This window comes from Thermobia domestica, chromosome 6, assembly GCF_964235325.1.
Source record: "Thermobia domestica chromosome 6, izTheDome1.hap1.1, whole genome shotgun sequence".
NCBI lineage: Eukaryota > Metazoa > Arthropoda > Insecta > Zygentoma > Lepismatidae > Thermobia > Thermobia domestica.
This window is the reverse complement of record NC_137459.1, coordinates 8855436-8878117: the sequence shown is the minus strand read 5'-3', so window position 1 is coordinate 8878117 and position 22682 is coordinate 8855436. Positions and strand designations below refer to the sequence as shown.

Here is a 22682-nt window from a genome sequence, read left to right as displayed (position 1 = left end):
CCTGTGGCGGAGCAGTTACATGACCATAAAATCCTTGTAATGGACTGGCCTGCACAGAGTCCTAACTTGAATCCTATAGAACTCCTTTGGGATGTTTTGGAACGCCAACTTCGTGCCAAGCCTCACCGACCTACATCGATACCTCTCCTCAGCTCATCACTCCGTGAAGAATGGGCTTCCATTCCCCAAGAAACATTCCAGCACCTAATATCAATTTTTTTATATATATTGTCTATCTTGTATGGTTTGTTCCCTAAGAGAGTTATATCTATCTATCTACCTATCCATCTACTCTCTCTCTCTCTCTCCCTCTCTCTCTCTGTATATATATATATATATATATATATATATATATATATATATATATATATATATATATATATATATATAGGGTAGTAGGTAACTCCACCGACAAACTTTGGGAGGCGATTCCTTATACGAAATGAAAGAAAAAAGTTCTAATAAACATGGGTCGAAAAACGTCTCCTTTCAGAGTTATGAACTACCGAAAATTCGAAATATCACATTTCAAAACATCCTGGCTTAGAAACTATAGAGCCTATCCTAAGCAGTTTAAGGAATTACACAGGAACTGGTATACACTCTATCTAAATATCGATGTTTCAGAATTCACCGGTACCAGCGAAACGAACGCACCACTAGTACTCAAAGGAGTATTCCTATACTGCAACTTCCTTTGTACAGTTCCTTTCACTGATAACGGAGGATGGTAAAACATGGATATTTAGATAGAGAACATACTATTTCCTGTGTAATTCCTTAAACCGCTTGGGATAGATCCTATAGTTTCTAAGTTAGGGAGTTTTGAAAAATGATTTTTCGAATTTTCAATGGATCATAACTCTGAAAGGAGGCATTTTTCGGCCCATGTTTATTAGAACTTTTTTCTTTCATTTCGTATAAGGAATAACCTCCCAAAGTTTGTCGGTGGAGTTACCTACCACCCTGTATATATATATATATATATATATATATATATATATATATATATATATATATATATATATATATATATATATATATATATATATAGTAACACACGTATATAATTAAATATTGCTGTCCCAGTTGGATTAAAATTGCTTTAATAATCACCAAAACTTACCACGATAATTATTTCTACAATTTAAACTATTTTTATTTCTTTTAAACTTTGTATTTCATTAATACTTTTCTCATTCATTTCACAGAAATTAAAAACACACTTCAATCACTTACGGCTTCCTCACTTATTATATTTTTAACAGCATAAATCAAACAAGCTCAAACAAGTCTGACCACAAGATTTGTTATCATAAGGTACCAGGCTGTTGTCTTTGTTGTCCTATAACTTAATATACATAAACATTATCGTTGCAATATAGAACCGGTTGTTAGAAAATTAGAATAACACCACTGGCCTAAGGTGGGAGAGAGGCGGGTTTGGATTGCTTTTCGCTGTTCACCAATTCTTCGAAACAGTTGGACATAAGTAACTGAAATTTTCTACAAATGTTTTCCTCAGACTCTAGACCATGGACAAGATAGAAATTTCTAAAATTCAAGATCTAAGAGAGAGAGCAAAGGTGGGCTATACCTATTCTCGCTCTAGGTGTTATATAAATAGTAATTCTATTTCAAGCCGTACGTAAGTTTATTAAGAAGTCTTCCATTATTATTACGAATTTGTTTATTTATTTAGTCCTATTTTACATGGCGAAGTTAAGGCTCCTGCCTTGTCTCCCACTTGACCATGCAATACAATAGTATCATAATTAGTAATACAATAATAATAATAAAATATATAAAACACTCCCAATCATACGTACACACACACACACACACACACACACACACACACACACACGCATCACATCACATGCACACATAGATGCACTTCGATTTAAGTGGATTTATGGTTAACCCATTTTCAATTAACCATAAGTAAATGCGGTGCAAATCGTCATTCATTTGTTGAATTGAATTGTCCAAGTTTTCGGGTTGACCTGAGATATATATTTGAAAATCATCTGCGTATAGGTGATACTTACAGTATTGTAAGACAGAAGAAAGGTCGTTAATGTACAAACAGAAAAGGAGAGGGCCAAGGACACTTCCTTGAGGGACGCCGTGAGTGAGATTCTGCAGTGCAGAAGAAGTATCGGCTACGGTTACAAACTGCTTCCGTCCCTGTAGATAATTTTTGACCCATTTCACAGCACCATTGGAGAAGTTAAATCTCGTCACCAATTTATGGAAGAGAATTGTATGTATAATTGATTGAAAAGCTTTAGAGAAATCTAGTAGAGCAAGAACCGTTACTTGCTTTCTATCCATTGCTAGTCTAATGCCGTCAGTGACATAAGAAACAGCTGTAGCAGTACTATGGTACTTTCTGAAACCTGATTGAAACGGATCAAAAAAATTGTATTTCATTAGATGAGTTCGTATTTGATCAATAACAATGTATTATAATGTTTTTGAAAGAGCAGGTAAAATACTAATTGGCCGAAAATCATTAATACTTGTTTTGGGAAACGCTAGGACTTAAGCTGTTTTCCAAGCAGATGGAAAAGTGCCGCTCATAAGAGAACGGTTGAAAATATTGGTGATGGGATTTAGTATAAAAGGCATTTTTTAAAAATAAATTTAATACTAAATTTGGTCAGCTCCAGTAGCATTTGATTTTATTCTATTGATGGCCTTTATGACTATTAGAGGACTGACACATTGAAAGGAAAAAACGTTTTCTGTACATTCTGGACTCTCATCATATGCAATTTTAGATTCTGTATTACTTAAATCTTCAGCATTCATTAAATGTGTACATACACCTACTATATAGTTTGACATATTCAATGTGAATGTCTCATGCAAGAAGACGATTTGGATAGAGCATCAACACTGATGCGAGAAAAAATCTTTAGGGTGATTTCACGAAAATTTAGTTTGAGATTTACAAAATTTTGAGTAACAATTTCCAAGAAACGCAGAAAACTTTCGTATTTGGGAAGAAAGAAAGTGATTAAACTTGGTCACACTTTTGACAAAATACATTCAAAGGTACCTTAATATATATATATATATATAGTATATATATATATATATATATATATATATATATATATATATATATATATATATATATATATATATATATATATATATATATACAGTGTGCGAATTAGATAACCTATATTGGGGGGGATAAAATTAGGCCAAAGGACATAGTCTGAAGGTTCAAATTTCAAAATGAGACAATAAATGCCTTACCCCCATATATATATATATATATATATATATATATATATATATATATATATATATATATATATATATATATATGTGTGTGTGTGTGTGTGTGGCATGTGTAATAAATAAGAGATTTATTAATTTAATAAATCTACCGACAATAACTATGTACATATATATTGTGTGACATACACACACCCCACTAAACCTTTCTGAACGTGTTTTAATGTTGTACTCACTCTTGTCCCCGTAGCTCTCTAAGGTTTATTTAGTTAATAATTCGGCTCGAGCGATAGCCATGATCACAAGCATATGTTAATTTTTCCACTCATATTGAAAGCTTCCACTTTGCATTAATACATACAGGTTGCGAAAAGAAACCTACTTCAGTCTTGTGAAAACCACTAAAATTATCAGTTAAACCGGACATTTTTATTTTATTTTATTTTATTAATTAATTTTTTTTTAAGAAAATCTAGATATTAGCCTATCAAATAAGAAATGGATTGTTGCTGGTCTCGATTTCTCACATCAAGGTCAAATCGAAGGCCAAATATTTAAAATCTCTCGATTCAAATGCCGAGCTTGTGCTTCTACTTCCCGCTAAAGCTGTGCTCATCACGACTTTTTTTCTCCAAATATCGATTCCGTGATGGGCACGGAAAGTCAACACTTAAAAATTACTTTACTGTTAGGTTGAAGATGAGTTGATTCACTATGGGCTACGTTATTCAAATAAAGTAAAACATTACACTGAAGTTTTTCAGACAACATTAATTGCGTGGACAGCAAACTGTACAGCGAAAAGATGGAAAAATGAACGGTTAACTTTAAAAAGCCCGCTCCAGTTGAAATGCTTATACAGCCACGGACAATGACACGGAGAACCGGTCGTATTAACAAATGCTGAAACAAATCTTGAATTATTCGCTTATTCACCTAAAAAGCACCTTCATTAACATGTCTGCTCACTAGGAGCGTATCCCCCAGCGTGTACGTTAACATATACTTACGAGAGAATACCTATATCTCAGATTTTGAGTAGTTTCAAAAGTTCATTTCCGTAAACTGTAAAATCAGTGATTACTATGCTAATTATCACAAATTAAATGCAACTTTTGAGTTGCATACACACAACCTACTAGGGAATGAAGACCATGTGCTAACAAAGAGTACACTGGAAAATGAAATAACATGTTATAACAAAAATTAAAATAAGATGATAATCGTTAATGTAGAGGATGAATATGACATATCCGAACTTCGCCAAGTATGGTAGAAGACGCTATTTGTTTACTTCTTCTTGGCCAACCGCTAAGAACATTTATAAATCTATATGTGGCTTTGTTATACGCAATTAATACATTCAAATTCACAAACGATGACGAACTGAAGGGTACGAAGGTACAGTTGGAAGTAACAACCGTAGTCATAATAATATAGTTCTACTAAACAACGTTGAAAATAGTGGGTAATTAGGTGGTAAGTAGAAATGACCAAAACTGAACAGTTTACATCGATCATTTCGAAATACAGCTAGAAGATTAAATTTACAAGAAATAACAAAAATCAGTGAAATTTGGAGTTATACTAAGCATAGTTTGAGGGAGAAAGCGAGCATCCCCGGTGGGGATACTTCAGCTGACTTCTTTGGGGGGGAACAAAATGTGATTGAGGGGGAAAATCCCCCTCATCCCCCCCGGTAATTCGCACCCTGTATATATATATATATATATATATATATATATATATATATATATATATATATATATATATATATATATATATATATATATATATTCGGGATAACGAGATTGACGAAAGGATTTGCCTAATGGATTGGATTGGATTCCGAATGCTAGAAACCATTTTGACTCGGTCTTCTTAGCGTAATTTCAGCGAAACTGAACTTGTAATTATAACTATTTTGAAATCAGAAGAATTTTGTATATACATCTCAAATGTTTCCCATAATCTTTATTCTTCCCGTGTAAAGATAGAAACACGATATTCTTCCCGTGTAAATGATTTCTCGTGTGTATATGGTTTGTACGGGCTTAATTAAGGTTTCGTGAGTCCGCCATGTTTAAGGTTTAATTTCACATTCGTTTAAATAAAATTTTTAATATAAATTAAACGTTGATTAAAGCAGAACTCTGTTTCTAGTAAATTAATTAAATGTCGACCTTTCCCGCCAAATTTCATGATCTTGAAATAGGTACAATGAATTTATCAATAGGCATCATACATTGTTCTTCATATACTAGCTGAAATACCCATTCTTCGCATGGGTCAGATAAAATATCTATGTTAACAAACTGAACGAGCAAAGAAAAATATCTGTCATTTTCTATTACTTTTACATACCCCGGTAAAAGCTCCCTGGTTCGAAATTTAAAAAAAAAAATGCCTCTGGCCCCCAGCCGATGGAGGCTGTATTTGGAAGTCAACGCCTGTGGGAGTATCACCATTGATCTCAGCGACCGCGAAAACTATGGATTTGATACTAATATGGGTCATTTTGGATTATTTTTACATGTCTCGGTATCCCCCCCCCCCCCGGTGACCCCCGGCCCACAGCCAGATGGGGTGAATTTGGAAGTTAATGTGATCGGAGTTTTACCATTGATCTCAACGACTGCGAAAACTATGAATTTGATACTAATAGCGTTCATTTTCTATTACTTTTATGTGTTTCGGTAAACGCCTTCCCTGAGACCCCCCTGGTTCCAATTTTGAAAAAAAAAATGCTTCGTCTTGGTCTGGGGCCTGGACAAGGTACCCGTAACCAAAATTTGGTAACTCTCGGTCCACTCTTCTGGTCCCCATGCCGCACACAGACACAGACAGACAGACAGACAGACACACAAACAAACTCTTTATTTTATTTACCTAGGTATATTAAATACTGTACCTATCGTAGATTCGAAAATGCAGTTTTCTTTTATATTAAAGGTGTGATGTTCCTATCAATGGGATTGTTCCTGAAGTTTGTGAACCATTCCAGTTTATCGATGGATGGTATACGTTTGATGAATACATGGATAAAGCCCTTAGAAGAATAGAAGATGGTTTTGATCTTGTACAGGTACATTTTACTATTAATTTTTGTTTGTTTGTTTGTTTTGTTCTATGGAGCTTAATCTTCCTTCACGTATTTCATGTGTCCATTACTACAGAGTTCACCAGAAAAATGTATATAAAATTTAAAGTATGTTGTAGTGCGGTTTTTCGCTCAACAGGTGTCGGCATTGTCAATTGTTTTCAGTTAAAATTATGTTTCTAGTACGGTTTTTCTCTCAACAGATGTCGGTACTGTCAGGCAGGGCTTGTTTCTGTAGGCGTTCTTTCCGATCTTCCTTTGTGAATATCGCAAATCGTTCCATGGGCCTCAAGCTTCTCAACAATGCGTTTGATTGTTAGGTGGGTTTGTGGTTCAGTACCAAACTCCCCTCTCCACTGACGCTGCACTTCGATGGCATTCCCAAACTTGATAAAACACTTCAAACCGTAGTTACGTTGCTCGAACGTCAAGCGTGCTCTTGCAATTTTCTTATCTCAGTAACCGTGTTGATAGTACCGACATCTGTTGAGCAAGAAGCCGTACTACAACATAATTTTAACTGAAAACAATTAACAATGCCGTCATCTGCTGGGCGAAAAACCATACTACAACATACTTAAATTTCAGAACAATTGTCAATGCTAGTATCCTGATACAGAATGACAAAGAGTGTATACATTTTTCTGGCGGACTGTATTTACAGTTAATTTTTTCTCCTAATTCTTGGATTAAGATTAAAATTTCTTTGCTGTTATTAAATATTAGATTAGTGCACAAGTTCGTAACATTTTGTAAATCAACGTATTCACTTACATTTATAGCAATTAAACAAACACAGGCAGTTAATGATGTGATTGAGTGGTCACAATTCCAGTGACGGCTCCGGAGTTATTGTTACAGGAGGAATTAAAATTAATATGCATGTTTGTACATCAGCTAGACTTCGACTTTTTTTGTTTGTAAATCGTTTTATATTTACTAAATCAATTAATAACCTAAACTAATTTGGCCTTTCCAACTTTATATCTTACCAAAGTACAGTAATTTACGCATTTCGAATGGATGTTTCTTTATTAATTCCTAATGATTTATTGTTAACCATTTCTCAGAGTACTTTACTTCCCTTCTACACAGGTTTACACGAGCCACGTGGATAATATTGGTCACGATTATGGTCCAGATTCCATTGCAGTGAAAGAAGCTGTACGGGACATTGACAGGGTATTGTTTAGATTCATTCAGAAATTAAAAGCAAGGAACTTAAATGAAACAGTAAGTATGGTTCAAGTAAAATCGTTATTTATTTATTGTCAAAATAATCCATTTATTGTTACATAGGATGTCATTAAAATAATTACTCGATACATTCACACGAAAATAAACTTTACAAATGAGGAGCTCCATACAATGACATTGCAAGTGGCGTTACGGAATGGTGTTACTCAAAAACAATCTATATAAACGGCCTATTTGGTTGCAATGATGTGGAGACACTTTGGGGAAGATGAATGAAATTCAGCTTAAATATAGAAGAGACTATGTTGATTTTATATTTTAAAAACAAATTGTCCTATAATGGATTAAACATAGTCAAACAAAGCAAGAAACATTAACATTAATGTCAATGGAAAAATAAATCAAAAACAAATAATTTCTCCCCTTACCTCAAAACTTAAAAAGGGATATGGCTGAAACTCAGCTTAAATATAGAAGAGATTTTATATTTTAAAGGCAAATTATCGTAAAATAGGTGGAACGTAGTAAAAAAAAAAAATAATAAAAAAAAAATAAAAATAAAAAAAAAATCACGAAACATGAATGTTGAAGTCAACGGAAAATCAGTGGAAAAAATGAAGTTATCCACACATCTTAAAAACTATAATAAAGAGATGGCTGATTGAAAGCTTATTGCAAATACATAATGAAGAGCTTACAAACGATGTATAGCACATGAGGTAAATATGGATAGAACATTGTCAAAAGTCAAGTTGTTTGACGCCCCACGCGGAAGTTACGTGCTTGAAATATCTTACATCTGGATTTATAATCGCTAGACTCGGTTTAGCACGCAACGTGACTTTTGACCTGATCACGCGACACAATCAGGTCCTTATGAAAACCGCATAGGCCCTTTGTATGCTAATATACATACATAGTAGTTTACAATTCTCCATCGTTTTCATAAAGGGTAGATGGTGAAATTATTGTACATACAATCTGTCCATTTTAAACATTAACCTCTGACACGATAGCTAATAACAGTGATGATTTAGCGATAACACAGAAAGTAGGCGTCGAATCAGATTGCCCTTGAATGAAGTACTGGAACTCTGACATATGTAGTTTGAGATGCTGTGGTGAGGTGAGTTAACGTGATATTGCGGGTTAAATAAGACGACGTTTTAAGAAAAATGGGATTATGTGAGTAACATTGAGTTTATTGAGGTGGTTATATATTCGAGGATTAAACAGAATCAGTGGCGTGCGTTGCTGTTTCTGATTGGTAAACAGGTCATGAATGGTAATACACCCTTCGGCGTTGTCAAACACAAGGAAATATTAGCATGCGTTAGTTACATGGGAAGCATCATGGCCATGAGTTTTCCGAAGTTTTCCGTTTCCTCTCACATTATCGTTCTACGAAATATTCCGTCTTCTTTAGCTTAAATGGCGTAATCGTGTGGCGTTAAGTTAAAGACTTTATTTCATTTTTATACATGCACAGCCAATACTGCGGCTGACCAATTTCCAATAACATTTGTGAATCACGGAACTCTTTCCTCCACCTTGACATCCTTTTGTCACATAGTGTAACAGTTTTCAAAGTCGCCATGTCTGTTATTTTGGAACTAATACTGTAACGAAGTAGGAACTGAACATCCTTAGCCCTGTTTCGTTAAACATTTCCTCTGCTACAGAGCTGCTTAGATCAGAGTTGCTATCGGAAGTTCCAGTAAATGTACTTGCGTTGAATAAATGGTTTACTTCTTTCTAATTATATTTTACAATGGAATTTAGCAGTTTAATGTAGTTGCTTTTGTTCATTGACTCCCTACCCTCTTCATGTCTTCTATTCCAAACCCTGGTTTGCTAAAGAAAACCTGTGGCACTAATCAGACGTTCTCTTTTCCTGTTCGTTTTTACATTTTCATTATCCAATAGCAATGTTGATAATCCACTTGACCGTCAATTCTTGTGTAATTAAATGTCTTTAAGCGGTACTTGGATGGAGATGAATTTGGGACTATTTACAACACTTACTATTTTCTATTCTACCAGGCCTTGTTTCCATATTGCCAACGAAACACAATACACTGAGCAAGGCTATGTGATAATGTATATAAAACATACAATCACTAACAGTTTCAACACAATAACTGCGTCTTCATCAGACTTATACTCCTTCTGGCTACTTGGAAGTTGGTTACCTCTTATATACTTCCCGGAAATGTACTTTTAATTAGACTCCGCCCCTTCATTAAAAAGTAACACTTTGTGTTATTCATTTTTACTTGTACAGGTGCACACTTGTCCAATTAAAAATATACGTGTTTGCTGGATACATTCTTGTCCTCTAATTATCCTTGTTATGTTCCCTTATTAATTTATTCTCTTTCTTTCTTCTTCCTTTTCCTTTCTTCTTCTTTAAGTAGAATCTTCTCCCATTCTTTATTTATCGTGAATCCTGCATTCCAATTCATCACCTTGTATCCTCCTTTCGTAATTTCCCTGGCTTCTTTCCATTTTCTTACCAATGTCCTATTCCCTACTTCTATGACCTCTGCTCCTTCTCACGCTATCCTGTAGTTTGTCTTTTTCTAATGCTTATATATTTCGTTGTTTTCCCTTTTCAATTTTACATCATCTTTGTGCTGTTTTATCGTTTCTTCCATCTTTTTGATCTTTTCCCGCCGTTGCATTTCTTTTAGTTTTTCTGACTACTTTAATTATTCTGCTTCCTCCTTTCCTGTATGTCCTAATCCCTGTTTTCCGAACTATTCTCTTTATCCAGGCTCTCTATACCAAATATTTTTTTTCTTGTTTGGTATCTTGATGAGTTTTTTGTATGTATTTATATGTATCTTCATTATATACAACTCATCTTTTTTCTGTAAAACCGACAATGATTTTGAAAAACCCTGTATACTCGAGACCATGTGGCAATTTGTTGATAAGTGTCATTCTTCATAACTTTATATGTTTTTCTGTTGCTTAAAACGATCTACAGATACTCAGAAAGCTTTAACAGTTTATTTAGAACGCGGTCTTTGTATATAATACAAAGGAACACTATGCAATTAGCTAATAGGTATGATTTTTCTTTCCGTTACAGGTGAATGTTATTGTGTTATCGGACCATGGAATGACTAGAGCACGAAGAAATGCAGAAGCAACCTACTACCGTCTAGATGATTATCTTGATGTCAAAGATGTTCAAATGATTCTCGACAGAGCGTCATTCTTTTCTGTAATTCCTTTCCCTGGACGAGAAGAGAAGGTAATCATTAACTCTGATTACTTTCAAACAATTTGGAGATCATAAGAATAAAAAAAAAAAAAAAAAAAAAAAAAAAAATGTCATTTATAGTAGAAAGTAAACAAAACTTACAGACTTAGCCTAAATACTACCATAAACTAGCGACACTCACACTCACAAAGCACTGGGACAAAATAACTAGTACTTCTCCCTTGTTACCGTGCGTGCTTTTCGTGCACGAGTCCTAAGTTCGATTCTTGATGGGAGTGCATCGAAGGTAATACAATGCTTTTTTTTCAATCCCACTATATATTTCACGCATAGGCGGAGTTAGGAATTGGTTGTTGGGGGGGGGGGGAAGGTTAATACAAATGAGAATTGAAGGATCTTATAAGTAGCATTTTTTTTGTCAAAAAGTTGGAAGGGCAATGCCCCCTACGCCCCCCATAGCTCCGCCCATGATTGCATGCCTTGTCATGTATAGTCTCGTTGCTGATAGAGAATGTAAATAAAATTGAACAACACAATGTGAGCACTTTCGCTATATGCTTCATCAAATAAGAGAAACAGTAGAAAGTTTTTTTTAAAAAAAATGAAGCTTCATAAACAACAGAAAAGTAGCTATGAAGCATTTAAGTGGGTGCCATCTTGGAATACAATCACGTGATAGTGTTGCCAGGTCAAAAATAAAGTTCAGTAGACGGAGATAATTCTAATGAGCAGCATAGGCACTGGAGAGAGAAACTGAATCTATATAAATGCTTAAAATGAAGTGACTTAATAACTCTTGAACCTGCCGACCGATTTCGATCAAATTTTCAACATAAATGAGGTTCGGATCTGGGATGCTCTTTGTTAGTTCATTTTGACGGTGCAACTTAAGAGAAGGGGATGGGAAGATATATAAAAATGATTGAAAATGACCAATATTAGTGTCGAATCCATAGTTTACAGGGTCGCTGAGATGAACAGCGACACATCCGGTGCCGTTTAAATCCAGAGCGCTTCAGTAATAGTAAAAAGTGACTGACTAACGGAATTTTTCTTAGTTTAACCCAGTGAAGCGGGTACTTGATGCTAGTAGTAAATAAGAGAAAAATTCATGTCAAAAATAGAAACAGAAAACAGACTGAATGTACGGAAGTTGGATATTAAAACCAGGAGAGTGGTTCACGGATAAGATGGTATTATAGCTATCTTTCCTTCTTTTTCTAAGGAACATGGAAGGACGTGGGAGAGGAAGATGTGGGCATATATACTATCGTGATAATTTGTGTGTTTTGCGACAAGCAGAGGGAGATGGGCACTACAGGACTAGTACCGATTTTTAATTATCCTTCAGAATTTCTTCTTTGTCACCGAATTTTATATTTTTTTAGTTGTATTTATTCTTCTCTATTTTTTAACATAATATACGTACATAAATTTCTTTCATTATTTATTGGTTCTTCTCCCTCCACTATTCCAAACGACCAACTCGTCCCATAAGTTTTATTTCTATTTACTTTAAGTCAAACACCATTGCCATGATATATATATTGTCGAGGCATTTTTCTTCTGTCACTCTCAAACATTCTATTAGCAAGATTGATCCCATACCAAGATGAAATTATTATAGATTATCAGTGCAGCTTTAGACGAAATAGATCAACTATGGGCCAGATATTTACAATTCGACAAATACTCGAAAAGAAATGGGAATGCAATACCTCGGTACATCAATTATTTATTGATTTTAGAAAAGCCTACGACACGGTTACAAGAGAAACATAAAACATTCTTATAGAATTTGGAATACCTAATTTTATTAATTAATTAAGATATATTTAAATGAATAGGAAACTAAAGTCCGAGTAGAGAAATTCTAGTTCAGGAGCTTTTACGTCGAGAATGACCTGAAACAAGGAGAACCCATTATTAATTAACTTTGTCCTAGAGTACGCTATAAGGAAAATCAAAGCTAGCAACCAGGGCCTATAGTTGAATGGTATTCACCAGGTTATGATGTATGCTGATGATGTAAATTTAATAGGGGATGATAGGAGAACAATAGAAAGAAATGCAGAGATTTTATTAAACGCTTGCAGGGACATGGGTTTAGAAATAAATGCAGACAAAACTAAATACATGGAAGTGCATCAAGACCGTAGTACAGCAAATTATAGATGCGTTAAAATATTAAATAATACTTTTGATAAAGTGGATACTTTCAAATATCTAGGATCAATATTAACAGACCAAAATCATATTCACGAAGAAATTAAATGTCGACTGAAAGCAGGGAATTCATGTTATTATTCAGTTCGAAATATCTTGTTGTCGCGAATTCTGCCGACGAATTTGAAGCTTAAAATATATAAAACGATAATCATGCCTGTTGTTCTGTATGATTGCGTAACATGGTCGCTTACTCTAAGGGAAGAACATAGACTGAAAGTATTTGAGAACAAGATCCTGAGGCGAATATTCGGATCCAAGAGAAACGGGAATGGGGAATGGCGCTTCATGAAGAGGTATTATATAATTTATACGGTTTACTAAACGTTGTTAGGATAATCAAGTCTAAGAGGGTCAGGCAGGTGGGAAGAAAGTAGGAACGCTTTCAAAGTTTTAACTGGTAATCCAGTTGTAAAACGACCATAAGGAAGACCTAGATGCAGATGAGAGGATAATATTAAGATGGATCTCGCAGAAATAAGAGTACAAAGTAGAAACTGGATCCAGTTGGCAAAGGACAGAAGTCAATGGCTTTTGTGAATGAGGTAGTGCTGTGTGATAATTCACTTTCGGACGTTCACTCGGAATTCCTTTGCTCCAATTGCATGGTTTCGCAGTATATAGGAAAGTGAATATTGAGCCCACATAGCACAAAAACGATTGGCTTCATGGTTAGGATGTGGAAAATTGAAGAGTAGTAGAGTAATAGACTGAAATAATGATGTCGTCATTTTATTTCTGTTACGATGGTGATCGCCATGTTTTTTCTGTACAAACGCATAAAGCAAATGGTGTATTTTAAAATCTAGTACAAACAAGAACAGCGGCTGTAAAATAATTGCAATTATAAAATGTTTTAACGACTATAAAGTTGGTGGGAAAGGATGCAGATTTCGAATATGGAAATGCGTTTAGGAAACTACGAATAAAATCAAGAAAATTGGAAAAGAAAGAGTAATATGTAAGGAACTTATTTGTAAAAGCGCCACATTTCTAAGTGATAAGGTAGAAATCAAATAATTAATGTAAACGTGATTATTATGTAATCCACCTTAAGAAGCAATTATACACAATATAAATTCACTAACGTGCAGATTGACAAACTGTCGGCACAAGGAAAATGTAAAAATATACGATTTAAGAAAAAAATGTTGTTTTAGAATAATATTAACTTTATTGGGACATTTATTTTTCTTGTGACCATTCTTGATTATGGAAGTGCACAATATTAATGTCTACAATATTTCATTTCATTTTATTTATCCTCCATTCTGTACAAACTTGGAAATAATTTTCCGATAGTACATGGGATTCGTCATGGTTAATTGATGCAGTACATATATATTAGACACATTTGTTAAACATAATTCATAATTTTATACATTACAGTAATTTGAAATATCATTATACCAATACTACAGCATACCTTATACGTAAATGAACCTATCTTGTTACAAAATTACAGAATTACAGAATGTTAGAATATTACAAAAGAAAGGGGAAAAAAGCAAGCCTTTGGAAATTTTCAATCCGGACCATCAGTGGATATAGGTCAGATCTTTTCTTATATTCTCTATCAAATTTTTAAAAGCATTTAGAAACACTACAATAAGAAAACATGAATGGTTGAGCATATTTTCTAAACAACTGTTAAACATTAATCCTGTACACGTATGCAATGTTATGATACTTATCTTAATGAGTCAAAAAATTTACAGAATTACTTAAGGTTAATATCTGATTATGAACAAGATGAGTACATTTGTTTTCTCTTTTTCTTTTCTTAGGTTTCTGTTTCTTTTTCTTTTTTTTTTTTAAGTTTCATTGATTAAAAATATTTAGAAACATAAATATTTAATTCATTCTAATGTTTGCATCTCCGAAATATTTCATCACTGTTTCCACTTTGCATTTAGATCCTTTAGGTATTTAAGCTACTTGTTTAGAAAATAAAATGGCGATCACCATGGCAACCATGGCATAAAAAGAATGTGACGTCACACTATTTCAGTCTATTAAGGAACAAAACCTTATTTAGAGCCTTGGGGACACTGCAAAATAAGGTTTCCATAGAAAGTAGGGGATATCTTCAGCTAAGTTTCTTTGCGCAGCATTCTGATATTTTTAATTACATACTATTAACTAATCAGAGTATTACTTTCATATTTACAGCGTGTTCGGAAAAACACCAAACAATTTTGGGAAATGAATCTTCACATGAAAACATGAAAGTAATTATAGACCAACATTACTGCATTGTGTAACATCGAATTCGCATATATAAATGATTGATGTATTAAAAATCAATTGTTTCTCAATTCGTTAATATAAACCAGCATGTTTGCTCAAATGCCTCATTTCAGAGTTATACCCCACCAAAAATAGGTGAGTACGATATAAATAGTCATAACTCAAGAATGCAATGTCAGATGAAGGACGGTAAAATACCATACCATAATGACTTTTTTTTTTTTGCCTAAATTCCATTAATTTAGCAGTGAATTTGGAATTCGAAGATGTGATGTCGACATGGAAGGTAAAGTAAATCACAATGAAATATTTTCGCAATATTCTTACAGGCACCACTTACCCTACCAGAGGTAATACCTGTACTTTTTCTTCTACGCTTTGTAAACGGCAACAACCTTGTCTTCTCTAGATGTTGAGATTTCCGCTATACCTAACAAATATTCTTTTCCGCGAAAGACAACGGTAATGACATATCTATTAATCTTCTCCGTGGCAGATAAAGCTAGAAGCAATATGCCATCTCAATGCGAAACCAGAGTTCTCAAATTTGCTACACTAAATTTTTCTTGAATTTCTGTTCCTGAATTATTTCTTTCGACTCTGAAGTGAAGTATGATTTATAAATACGTTTTGAAAGCTTCTTCTACAACTATTAGAAGACGAATAGCGTTGTGGTGGGAGACTTTGCATCTATCAAAAGTTTCAAACAGACGTGTAGTAAAAAAGTTTAATTTACCTCACACACACACTATACTGGAGTCGTTCACTTTATGATTGCATCTTCAACAGGATTATTTGGAATACTGGATGTTTTCTTCATTTGCACTATCACTTTTTGGCAATGCTGGGAGTTGAACAATGGCTTTCGCTCCTTTGCTGGTAAGCTTTGTTTAGTTTCCCTTATTTTATTTTCAGCGTTCTTGTTGTCTTTCTTCACTGGCTTTAAATTTGCGATCGATCCTAGCTATGGAAACTGGTTGTTATTTCTTTTGTTGCATTTATTTTCCTTCGTCTTTATTTTATATTTATATTCTCTCTTTACTTAAATTTTTACTATAATTGCCCTTCAATGTTAATTTATAATTATCTTATTTTATTTTTATCTTCATCTTAAATTTGTATTCTTTATTATAATTTCGAGTGTATTCCATGTTGATACTTTGTAATAGTCTTGGGAAAGTTACTATGCGATCAATGTATTGATTAAGGCGTTGTGTACGTAACGAAGTAAGGTGAATAAGGAATCAATAAACTCTTAGTTGTAATACACTCTATTAATCTGGAATACTAGTAAAAGAAAGAAAGAAAAAAAAACAAATCATATCTTTCTTATAGAAAGAGTGTATATAATACTTTGGAAACAGTGCAACGGAAAGAAATTAAATATTGTCACATGTTCAACCATGTACAAAAATATTGCATTTCAAACGTCAAATATTCAATATCAGATAATGATTTAATTCATTCTCTAATGAGGACATCGTTTTCTCTAAATTTTGGAAGTACTTTATTAATTTATTATCTAATAGTCTTGTTGAATATGAACATTACTAATGTTCATTTTGTAGAAAAAGAAAATAGTTATTATTTAAAAAAAAAAAAAAATGTATTTGGATCTCAGGTGAAAACTGACAATTTATTGTAATTTTGTTCTCTTCAAAGTACTGCTGGTTCTTCATTCGCAATGTGGTCAGTCTCATTGTATTTTGTCAAATCCATAATCCTATTTTCTACTTTGTTCCTCGTAAAGAAAGAAAGAAATGTTCGATATATATATACAGGGTGGTAGGTAACTCCACCGACAAACTTTGGGAGGTGATTCCTTATATGAAATGAAAGAAAAAAGTCCGAATAAACATGGGACGAAAAACGTCTCCTTTCAGAGTTATGAGCCGGCGAAAATTCACGTTGCGAAACGCTCTACCTTAGAAACTACAGGACCGATCCCAAGCGGTTTAAGGAATTACAAAGGAACTAGTATGCGATCTATCTAAATATCCATGTTTTAACATCCTCCGTTATCAGTGAAAGGAACTGTACAAAGGAAGTTGCAGTATAGGAATACTCCTTTGAGTACTAGTGGTGCGTTCGTTTCGCTGGTACCGGTGAATTCTGAAACATCGATATTTAGATAGAGTGTATACCAGTTCCTGTGTAATTCCTTAAACTGCTTAGGATAGGCTCTATAGTTTCTCAGGCAGGGCGTTTCGGAACATGATTTTTCGAATTTTCGGTGGTTCATAACTCTGAAAGGAAACGTTTTTCGACCTATGTTTAAGGAATCACCTCTCAAAGTTTGTCGGTGGAGTTACCTACCACCCTGTATATATATATATATATAGGGTGATTCAATATCACTATCACTAAGGATTCGAAGCGTCTTCTAGGATTTCTGTATAGACTAACAGACGGAACATCTCTTCCTTAGCAAATTTCTCCTAAGTTGGAATATTGGAATATTGTTCACCTATCTAGACAATAGCAGCTCCTACAAACCTATCCCGGCTAAACTCAGTTCTAAATTTCTTCCTTGCAATAGTAACGCTTTAGAGTACGTCGCACATGTGTGATGACAAAACACGAACTATTACAAACATTAAATATTCACCTACCTGACACTCGTCATAAAATCAGTGACCTCAAATATCTGTATAAACTCTCACGTGGTCAACTGAGGTCCGAAAAGCTACTACTCTCAGAATTATACCTCCGAATTTCCTTAAGGCAAACACGTAACACATACCTTTTTCATGCAGTACGGCCTAGACTTTCAATAGTTAACGTTCTCTGTTTTACAGGCTTCCTAAACTATACACCGAAATGTCACAAACACCAATAGACTTACTTAATTCTGAGGCTGCATTTAACTCCCCACTACAACGTCATTTTAGTGGATAAACTTTAGTCAGCTATTGTCAATCTTTGTTATCAATCACATGTTGTTATTTTATTACTATTACTATTATTATTATTGCATTATTTTTTATCTTTTAGATTTTGTAAACTGGCGTTCAGCTGTATCTGGAATTATGTTCGTAAATGCATATATATGGGTAATTTACTTCTGTCTAATCATTTATTTCATTGAGACAATTCCATAGATTAATCTATGATAATACTTATATTTGACACCAGATCCCACTGTTATTTGCGTTTTCATAATTCTGTAACAATTTCACTTTTCCATGCTGCTACCTGTGTATTCCTCTGGACTTGGAAAACTGCTATCATAAATAACTTCGTATATTCTAAGGAAGATCGTTGATGTTAAATTTCATTTACAAATACAAGTATGAATGCACAAAACAACCTATCAATGTAATTTTTTATTTTGTATAATTCTGTTCCAAAAGCTGCGTAAAATATATTAAATTTGATTGCAATAAAACGATTTTCATCTTTCTTCTATACAGGGTATGACAGAAATGTGCGACAATATTTTGGGAACAGGTCCTTCACATCAAAATAAGAAGAAAAAGGTTCATATAGACCTATGCTCAAAAATGGATAGTTTCGGAGTTATAGAGTATCGAAAACGTGAAAAAATGAACGTTAAAGGTCCATAGTTCCACTACTGAAGGACCGATTGCAGTCGGGTCAAGACATTACTAAAGAACTGCTATGTGAACTATCCAAATATCCATGTTTAAGAATGCTCCAGTGCTTGCACACCAATTTTTAGAGAGGTAGGTGGACAGTGATCACGTACTCCCAAACAACCTCCCTAAAAATGACTGTGCAAGTACATGAGCTTCTGAAAAATGGGTATTTGGATATTTCACATACTAGTTCCTCAGTGATGTCTTGACCTGACTGCAATCGGTCCTTCAGTAGTGGAGCTATGGGCCTTTAACGTTCATTTTTTTTTCACGTTTTCGATACTCTATAACTCCGAAACTATCCACTTCCGACCAGAGGTCCATGTGAACTTTTTTCCTATTTGGAAGTGAGAAACCTGTTCCCAAAATATCGTATAGAGAAAATATTTGGATTTAGAACATTTAAATCCTTTAAGTGATTACGCATATTCCTTGTGCGCAATGTTCAAATAAACAAACTATTATATACGTCTGCGTTTCCCAACCGGTGTGCCGCGAGAAATCAAAACAAAATTATTAATTTTATAGCAATCAAATTGCAAAACGTAGAGAAAAACGTATATTTGTATTTCACATTACTATGAATCTCTATTATGAATCTACAATTTTAAGTTTCATATACTGAGAAAAATCCGTTCTCCAGACAGCGGTATATTGTACAAATATACGGAATCCTCTTGCTTACTACAGAAATCAGTACGAGGCATATGCTATATACGCACTGCCCTTAGATGTTACATCATGCCGTTGCAGGATGTCTGACATCTTACAGTTTTCCGTATATCACATGCATGCACTTGTTACATTCCTCAGCTATATGTTATATACGTCCATTTGTATGAGAGATCCTGACCGCCTATATTGTTTCATAGAGAAAGTACGTATAGGCGGAACACTTACACGGAAACTATTATAAAACATGCATTTTTAGTTATACGTCTGCTGTACGTTAAGCTCAAAAACCACGAATTACGCATGTAACCTATCTTTTTAAGTACGCCACCTACATTTTTTTCTCAGTGTACCGGGTTATTGTTCTGTACATTTCTAATGTTGAAAAAATATGGTTATCATTGTTATGATCATTATTGCTTCTTTATTGTTGCAGACTATTTCGCAACTTGAAAATTTAAAATATCATTCAATCCTTTCAAAAAAATTACCTACATTTGTGCTTAAAAAGTAAGAGAGATTTGTTTGTTTGTTCGTTATTTAGTGACCTTCCTTCTTAGTAAAAAGGTTGGATACAGTTTTTTTTTTTAAAGAAAATCGTATTTTTAAAAACCTGAGTCCAATTTTTCATTGCATTTTTTTTTCTATTTTTAAATTAGAATGAAAAATAAGCATAATTATTTACCACGGGAAAAAACAGTGATAGAGCTTTCTTCTCTGTGACAAGATCAATAATCACGGAAAAAATACCACTGTGTTTTATATTTACAAATAATAATATCTATAAGTGTGCCGTGAGAATCGAAGTAACACCCATAGTGTGCCGCAAGTTGAAAAAGGTTGGGAAAGGCTGATATACATGTTAATCCATAAGTAGCTTGTGTTGAACTATATTTTTCTTCCTTTCCAGGTATATAGAGATCTTAGTAAAATGAGAGGTGTTCAGATCTACAGAAAGAGAGATATCCCTGAATTCTTTCATTACAAGAATGCACAATATGCCCAGGAAATCACTGTACAAGCATTACCTGGTAAGTTATTACTGAAGTACAGTTAAGATTCGTTGTTCTATGTTGCTAACATGTAGAAAAAAAGACTTCTTGTTATCTTTTAAAAATATACAATTGGTTACAAAAATTTTGAAAAACAACAAGTTATGTTTTGGATAGTATTACTTGGCTGATTTTTGGAAATATAATGATACGAATTACATAAAATAACTTTTTTTAAAAAATAATATCTTTGCTTTCAAGTCTCATATTTGAACTTGTCTAATAATAAGTCAAACTTTATATGGGAAAGCTCTTCAATGTTGTCTGTTTTCAAACTACTTTGGAAATCAAAGAATAAATATAAAATTTTATATGCGTAATTATTATTTAGAAAATACCATAGTGAAATTATTTGTGTTTCTTTGTTTGTTTTCCATTGTCAAAAAATACGTCTTCAATGAGTTAGGACTCCGTGGGCTTAGAGGTGTGAGAAAGAACTGAAGACTATCTCAAAAACATTGACTAGTTTTCTCGGTAGGCTAGAGTTTTATACTTTGTAAAAAATTACACAGAAAAAAAACCACCGCAATAATAAAAGTGCTCATGTTTAGATAAATTTTCAATTCCCCTTTTTATACTAATTTAGGGACACTGAATTCAATGAAATTATTATGTGATATCCATCCATGAAATGGACAGAAATGTCTTCTAAAAAATCTTTCAATTTTACCCAGGGCCGGCTCTACTGTATAGGGTGGCCCAAAAATACGTATACACCCCTGCATTGATCAAGTATAACATTCTAGTTTATGGATGTATTTACTTTGGCTGTTCCGAGCTTAAGATATAAGTAAAACGATATTAAGACAATAAGGAAACTAAGTCTACCTGATGGATAGCAATAAGAAATGATATAAAATGCAATGAGCTGATCACTACGGTACTGTATACCTACTTTTGGGCCACACTGTATGTGGAACATGCGCACTTGCACGGGAGGGCAATATCTGTCATAACTATATTATTTAAAATAAATATTTCTTGTTGGAAAGAGACTTCATGATGATGGTAGTTAAATTTACTAAACTGACCTTCTATTTGAATACTATATTCATAAAACATGTTTAGGTCGCATTAGTTTAAGGTCACATGGACAGCGCCAAAGCAAACGGTTAAACAAATCCCAGCATGAATTGCTTGATTGTTGTCAAACACAAGAACTGAATTCTCAAAGAGTAGCGAACGCCTGTTTAATTTAGTTAGTTATCACTGTTTTGATATGAAAACTAGTCACGAACAACTTCCTTATCATTTAAGGTGGAAACAAGTTTTTTTCTTTTATTTTTTAACAGATGTAGAAGGGAAATCAAGAAACAAAGATAAAAAGAGCTAGTTGCACTGGAATTGCAAACTGATATATTGAGATTGAAGCGAGATGTTTAATTTTATAAGAAGGATTACTGTCTTTTCTCTGCGGAAGTGTTTAGTTTATCTTTCACTAACATAATAGATTATTATTTAACCCTTTCACAGAGGAAGTCGACTTTTGTCGACAGAACCAAATTTCCTTAACATGCGAATGTCGACGATAGTCGACGTGTTAAACTTTGTTTGTCCGTATCTTGGCTTTGTCGAGAGTAGTCGCCAAAGTTGTACCGTTCATTTTTGTTTGTGTTCTATTGTTTTCGATAAACAATAGAAATCACACAGAAAACCTTTGGCGACTACAATCGACAAACCCAAGATACAGACAAATTTTAACACGTCGACTATAATCGACATTCGCAGGTTAGGGAAATTTTTTTCCGTCGCCTTCCACAGTGAAAGGGTTAAATAAAACCAGACACATTGAGATTATACTTGTAGTGTTTAGTCCTTTCTGAGTGCGAGTGCTTTTCCCTCCCCTTCGTTGTTCATGGTGGGGTAACATACTTAAAATCGTGACTTTCAAAATTCGTTCTTTCTGGAGAAAGGGGGAGGAAATTACCTAGGGCCGGCCCTGATTTTACTTCCCACAGTTATGGTGTACAGGCTATAGGAGACAGTGATGATGAGAAATGAATAAAATGGTGGAATGAAGAAAGAGGGAGGAAACGGGAGAACCCCGAGGAAATCCACGCACATGATATTTGTCCATCAGAAAGCCTACTTGATACGAG

The 22682-nt window shown here is 33.9% G+C and overlaps 1 protein-coding gene across 2 annotated transcripts in view; it reads left to right on the top strand.

The window, feature by feature from the left end:
* LOC145687838 (glycerophosphocholine cholinephosphodiesterase ENPP6-like) overlaps positions 1 to 22682 on the top strand; it is a 118128-nt gene that overhangs the window by 91844 nt on the left and 3602 nt on the right. For both annotated transcript variants that reach the window (XM_081761293.1, XM_081761294.1), the window contains exons 5-8: positions 6208 to 6340; positions 7451 to 7588; positions 10650 to 10814; positions 20442 to 20562. In XM_081761293.1, the coding sequence (XP_081617419.1) occupies positions 6208 to 6340; positions 7451 to 7588; positions 10650 to 10814; positions 20442 to 20562 (557 nt within the window). The remainder of the gene's footprint in view (positions 1 to 6207; positions 6341 to 7450; positions 7589 to 10649; positions 10815 to 20441; positions 20563 to 22682) is intronic.